The following is a 6,776-nucleotide window of genomic DNA, read 5'->3' on the forward strand; positions in this document are numbered from 1 at the left end:
GCGCCGGCTGCGCCGCGATGCTGCCCGCGGGGGGCGGCTACGCCGTGAAGAGGAGGAAGAAGCCGGTACAGAAAAGGTGCGTGCAACACACACACACACACACACACACACACGCGGGCGTGGAGCCCTTCTCACTCGTGCGTGCACACTCGGGCTTGGAGCCGCATACACAAACGCACGCATGCACTTGGGCTTGGAGCCACACACACACACACTTGGGCTTGGAGCCACACACACACACACACACACACACACACACACACACACACGCAGCAGATCTCTGTAGGTGCCTACACGTTGCAGGTGGGCTGGGGTCTGCCTGAAGGCGGGCAGGGCTCAGCGCTTCCAGCCTCGCTTTGCTATAAAGGTTGGGTGGGGGGTGCTTTCTCTCTCCCCTGGATCTAGCCCTTTTTGACACACGCAGGTTGTCTCCTGTCTCTGGGTGTTTGCAGGGGTGTCTTCCAATCCCCCAGTTTCTTCCATGAGATCAGATCTCAGAGATCTCCGAGATCTCCGAAGGACTATGAAACTATGACTTCTCCCCTCCAAGCCTGGCAGGTCCCTGACTGCCTTTGGTTCTCTGACTGCTAAAGCACCTGCCCCAGCCATGAATGCTTGTGACAGGATCCCAAAGAAACATGCATTGCTATGGGTACGATTTCTGCCTTGCCTCCTCCCTCTGCTACCCTGTGTTGGTCGAAGCCAGGCACAAAGTTCAGGTTAATCAAGTTTGCTCCCTTCTCAGCTCAGCTCCCAGGAAAGAGCCAGAGTTGTTTCCTTGTTTGGGAGGGAATATTCCCCCTTCCTCCCTCTTCTTTCTTTCTCAAGTAAGCTTCCCCTTTCCTGAAGTCTCCAATGAAATGAGAAGTTCCTCATGGAAGTTTGCAGCTTTGGATCAAAGTAGTTTGGCAGTGATGCCCCTGTGAGTTGCTCTCAGGCTGTCCTGCAAGTGGGGCCCCATTAAACACCATTCTTGTCCTAGGGGCATTGGTTGTAGCCTTGTTGGCCGAAGGAGATAAACAGAAAAGGTTCTTTGGGTAAATCCAATATCTTTTATTAGACCAATTTAACTGTTTACTTAGTCTAATAAAAGATACCACATTTACCCAAAGAACGTTTTCGGCCTTGTCAGCTTTCCAGCCCCTGCCCAACTTTTTCGGCTTTCCAGCCCCTGCCCTAGGGAAGGGCATGGGAGATGAACAACACTGAGAGCAGGCAAATTGGAATGAAATATATAGAATTTAAGAAATCGCATGCTGAGACATTACAAGGAAAATACATGAAAGAGGTACAGTGGCTAACAGGGCACGTGTCAGTGTGATGCATGCGCTGCTCGGCCACGGGACTGTTCAGAGCACTAGTAGATAGGGTGACTAGAAAAAGACTATAATAAAGTGGGTCAAATACATTTACACGAGTGGTTCTCAGCCTTTTCCACATAGCGATTCCATGTTAAAACAAAAGTGTTTCAAAACTGCCCCTCTTAAGGGACTGTGTTTGGGGGGCTAGGGGAATCGGGAGACAATTATCCTGGCTGGAGTATAGTGCCAGGAGGTAAGAATGTCATTTATGTATGTGCATCTGTTCCACTGTTGCAGCAATACTGATTGGATCAAAAGCTCCGTATTGCTAACCAATACTATATAGATGGGTGCAAGTGATCTCACTACTTAGTGCATGAATAGCACTTGGCTTTGGAATCCACTTTCCCTCCCAGCCTGATCCGAAATAACGCTGGTGTTTTGATTGCAAGGGGCATGCTGTGAGGAGAGGCTTACTAACATGGAAATGTGTGAGGAAGGGAACTTTTGCTGGTCTTTGTAAGCTGGCAGGGTTCAGGCTGGATGCTTTGATGATTTGTTTTCATTTGTTTACTTGCTTTTAAAAAAAATCAAGGAAGTGGCACAGAATTAGGAAAGAACATCCCATTTTGCCCTTCTTGAGAGTTTAGACTCCAGTCCTGAAACTTTTTCTGTACAGCAGGACCACACACGACTCTGTGTCGTCTCAGAATTAATAAATTCTGTGCTCGAGGCCATGGTCAGCCCTCGTATTTATTTGCTTGTTAGGCTCAGCAAGCAGGATGAGTTGTTTTGTGCTGTTTTGTTTTGTTTTGCTCTTAATTTGGAGAAAGGGGGGAGGTGGGAACATTTTATTCAGGATGACTGTACAGTTTTCTTTATAAAGCAAAGGGCTAACTACCCAGGGGCTGTTGGCAGGTGTTGAGGGAGAGGTACCACAGGAAAGCAGCATAGTTTGAAGGGTGATCTTGGTTTCTTGATTCTAGCACTGATCCTTTTTTCAGAATTACGGGGAACTTACGTTCAGTGGTTCTTTACCTGTGATGTGTGGTAGCACTCTTATGCAACCTGCAGTGCTTACATTCATGCATGTAATGAGAAGTGGGAGTCTAATAGGTTGCAAAACCTTTAAGTGTAACCTGATGTTACTGTCTCTTTTCATGGCAATGATTCTATGATGAGAGTTAGTTTTGTTTTCCTCCAAAAGTGGCTGCTGTTTTATAACTTTGAGTCAAATAGGGCAGTTCGAAAGCAATTTAGCACTTTCTTAGGGAGTTACTGAAGGGGATATGGTAGTGTTAGAGTGATGTAATAATGATGGTCCAGGAATAATGAGAGGGGCAAGGTTTTTTTGAGGGTGAGAGCTTTTATTGCACTAGCTGCATGGTTGGAATAAATGTAGACAAGCTTTTCCAAGATTTAGACATCTTTTATTCGGGTATACAATATAGTGTAGTAAGAGGCTGGCAGGTATCAGACATGAATGTTTCTTTACATCTTAAGGCAAGTCACTTCTGCTCTTTCTAAGCTGCACTGCAAGAAGGGGAGAGCAATGGGTAAGGGGTCTACCTAACATGAGGAGGTGGCCAGCTGATTTCATGGATAGATCCCCATGTAGGCTGTGAGAGACAGGTCCCCCCATGCCTCTGGCTGAGGGGCCCCGGCAGTCCTGCCCCTCCCTGCAGATTGCCAGATGACCCAAAATCATGGCTTAATTACCCTGTTTAAACCATTAATCCATACATTTATTAAGCATGGATTAATGGCTCCCCAGACTTAATCAGGGTAATTAAACTGCAGTTTAGGGCCATGCTCAAGCTGAACCATGGTCCTGGGCTGGTTGTGGTGAGCAGCCAGAAGGCTAAATGTGTCTGCACCAGGGTCTGCAGAACCCTGGCATAGCTTGTTGCCAGCAGTAGGTGCACGTGTGCAACGACCTGTGCCGGGAGTCCGCAGACCCCGTTGCAGCCACTTTCAGTCTTCGGGCTGTCTGCCCATGACCACAGTCCAGCTGCTTGTGCAGCCTCCCTGCCCACCATGCTTTCCCCCACCCTAACTTTTGCCCTTTGCCCTCCCCCCTGCCTGCGTCTTTTGCCATTGGTCCCCCGCCCTTCCTGCCACCTCCCCACCTCCCACACCCAAGACTACATGGCTTCTCACCTTTTTCTCTGCTTGCAGGTAAGTTTTTTGTTTGTTTGTTTTTTGCAATGAGCCTACCATTTTTTTTTGTGGACCCCATTCGAATTCATAGTTTCCACAAAAATCGTGCAATTATGAATTTGGTAGGTCCCTAGCGATGGAGAATCAGATCCGAAAAGTATCGTTGGCTTAGAATAAGAGTTGTTTTTGTGCAGGAACAGATGATGCAAGGATTGGGTTTCAGAAAAATGAGCAGCTGTTTAACTAAATCAGGTTCAGAACAGATAGGCTGGTGTATTAAACTCCTCTTTGAATCTGAATTTTCAAGTTTGAGCAGGCTGTGGAAATCAAATCCCAAGAGGACTGACTAGTTGTGTCTGGGGACTGGCAATTTATTAAGAATAATATTCCCTCTTCCCTAAGGCTGCTGGCTCAAAATTCTGGACCACCTGACAGTAAATGACAGGAACTATGTGAGAAGCAAGGTTTGTGTTTTTCTTTAAAATGATTAGTATCTTTTATTGGGCCAGCTTGATAGTTGAGAGAGCTGTGAAACAAGTTTTTGAGTATAAAGTGCCATTCTTCAGGTCTGGGGAAGAAGCAACATTTTTTTTTAAAATGGGAAGTATACTTTTTCTTGCTTTTTTAGAAATTGTAGTCCATGTGGAAGCATAACTTCATTGTATGTCTGTAAGCTAGTTTCTGGCTCCATTTAAGAAGAAATGGGTGGTGTTGGGAGGTGGGGGACAGGAACCAATCTATCTTTCATTTAAGTAGTGTTCACCCATGGAACAATTTTGTTGTCTTGAGATGGTGGATACCAGGGACGGTAATGAACCGATCACTCTAGTCTATCCACCTCTTCCAGGAACGTTCATTTCTGCCACCATCGGGAATGGGATACTGGGCTAGATGAACTGTTGGTCTAACCCAGTATGGCAGCTCTTAAGAGACTTGGAATCACTGATCTTTTAGTTTAGGAAGCAACTATTAAAGAAGATGGTAATAAACTATTGACTTAAGCAGGTTTCTGCTGTTTGATTCTTGACTCCCATGTTCACTAGATACTTGGCCCTCTATATAGCAAACATATCTAGTGACTATACCATATAATATAAAGCAACTCATTCATACATCCCATGTGAAGATATCATTTAAAGAGAATATGGTCTAGTAATAGTGGTTTTCTTTTATTTTTACATGATAAAATACTATTTTTTCCTTGTTTTTTTTCTTCTTTCTGGATTCTTCTAGGTTATTTTTGAGTAACAGGGAAACAAAAATCATGTTCCATGTACTAAATTTGGAGTATTTTTTTATCACTCCTAACTAAAAGGCTGGGGTAAAAAATATTACAGTGCATTTTTTTGTGTCTCTTATTCCCATCTCTACTGAGATTAAGTGAACAGATTCTCCAGTGTACGTGATGGATTCTCTGAAGTACGCTTAATTATGAAGCACTTAATCTTCTAATTAAAATATCTTTCACTTTTTTCTTTCAAAGGATGTCCACATGATTTTAGAAGTGTTTAGGCAGCCTCTCATGTGGAATACATGAAACTACTGCTGCCAATCTGTTATACATAGCATGTACAGGCAAGTCTGGCAGTGACTGTATTCAGCCTCTGTGAGAAGTAGGGTATATATTTCCAGAGGCTATCATTACAAAGCAGGACATAAATAGAATTTTTCATGGATATTGCCATAATTTTCTGTCTTTACTTAGAAGTATTTTCAGTTACTTGCTGAAATGGAGATCCAACAGTTGTCTCATTGTGTCACATTTAACACAGATTTCCCCCTCATTCATAGAATCACTACTGCCCACTGACACTTGGCAATAATATTAGATTAAAAATTAATAAATTGCCTTTATATACTGGCAGATCTTGTTGGCTGAAACCACATAAGACAGCAAGGGTACCTGCAGGACTGACTGAGGTACGCTGAGTTTCCAATGGGATAAAACACATTAAAACAATATGAGTTGAGCCATCCCGAAGATTATCTAATAGAGGGAGGTTATGTGTCTGTGGGAGTGCCAGGCTCCAATCTCCTTTTGAAAACCAAAAAATCATGAGTCAGCCAGGAAACCCAGTCCAGTGAATAGTAGGGTAAAATCCTGACCCCAGTGAAATCGGTAACAAAACTCTCACTGAATGTAGTGGGACCAGGATTTTACCTGTGGGCAGTATCTGTTACCTATTCCTTCACACTTCAGTACTGCAAGTTCGTGATATATCTAGGGGTTTTTTTTAAAGCATTTACTCTGGAAGGCACATGATTATGTAGAAACCTCAGCTTTTTAAGCATAACATTATGCTTTTTTTGTTATGCATTTGTATTGTGGTACTGTCTAGGAACATCAGTCCTGTATTGGTATGCCAGCTTGAAAATGTGAGCCAAATGCATCCTAAAGATTCACGAACTAGAAGGCAAATACAGTTGTGCTTACTCCACTCCTTGTGTTTCCGCCCCCCCCACCTCAAATTCTAATATAAAAATATCTCCTGATCTTTAAGACACACTTATGATTTATAAAATACTTGTGGTTAGTGTTACTTACTTAAACTCTAGTGCCTTTACTCATGCTGAATAGCATGAGTAGCACTTGTGCATTACTCCTTAATGCACAAGTGCTTCTGTTGACTTCCATGCGGCTTTATTGTCAGAAGATCTTCAGTGCTTGTAAGATATAAAGGATGTTAAGAAAGGGGCATTCATTTTTTATAGTCTGCCTGTCTAGCTCCAAGATGTTGAACTTCATTTTAGTGGAGTTCATTGTTTAAAGAGTTGTTCAAATATAAGTGTCTTGGATCTTTATTCTTGTTGCCGCAGTAGTGCCAACAGCCCACCCAAGAACAAGGCACTGTCTGTACATAGACTAAGAGACGGTCTGCCCTCCAAGCTTACCATCTAAATAGGCAAAACAGACTCAGTGAGGAATGGGCAGAGCCCACCAGCATAGTCAACTGTGTGATGACAACAAGTACCATGTTAGTGCCATTATTTTTTCTGGCTTTAATTAAGAGGGTATTAGCTAAATGGAAACAAAAGGGAAGCCAGTGAGGGTGACAGGGTAGGGGACCAGAAGCTGTGGAGTAAACAGCCTATTAGTATGGGGCAGAGCAAGTCCAGTAAAAAGTGTTGCAAAGTCTTTTAGTGCCCTAAAGCACTGATTGGGTTGCTTCTGCTCTTGTGAGCTGGAGTCTCTGGCAGATTTTTCTCTGGAATCTTCCCCAAGACCCCATGACAAAGGGAGAGGAAAGCAGGAGGCATTGCATGGGTCCTACTATTTAAGCGTGTGGCTGGGATTTCCTTGATCCAAACTGGGTT

General features: G+C 43.7%; 1 protein-coding gene across 3 annotated transcripts in view; it reads left to right on the top strand.

The window, feature by feature from the left end:
• The first annotated feature begins 6 nt into the window (after positions 1–6).
• Positions 7–6,776, top strand: part of LOC102381221 (aryl hydrocarbon receptor-like) — a 129,581-nt gene continuing 122,811 nt past the window's right edge. For all 3 annotated transcript variants that reach the window (XM_025199361.1, XM_025199360.1, XM_006019954.3), the window contains exon 1: positions 7–76. In XM_025199361.1, the coding sequence (XP_025055146.1) occupies positions 18–76 (59 nt within the window). In that variant the 5' untranslated portion in view covers positions 7–17. The remainder of the gene's footprint in view (positions 77–6,776) is intronic.

The sequence above is a fragment of the Alligator sinensis genome, unplaced genomic scaffold (assembly GCF_000455745.1).
Source record: "Alligator sinensis unplaced genomic scaffold, ASM45574v1 scaffold233_2, whole genome shotgun sequence".
Lineage (NCBI taxonomy): Eukaryota > Metazoa > Chordata > Crocodylia > Alligatoridae > Alligator > Alligator sinensis.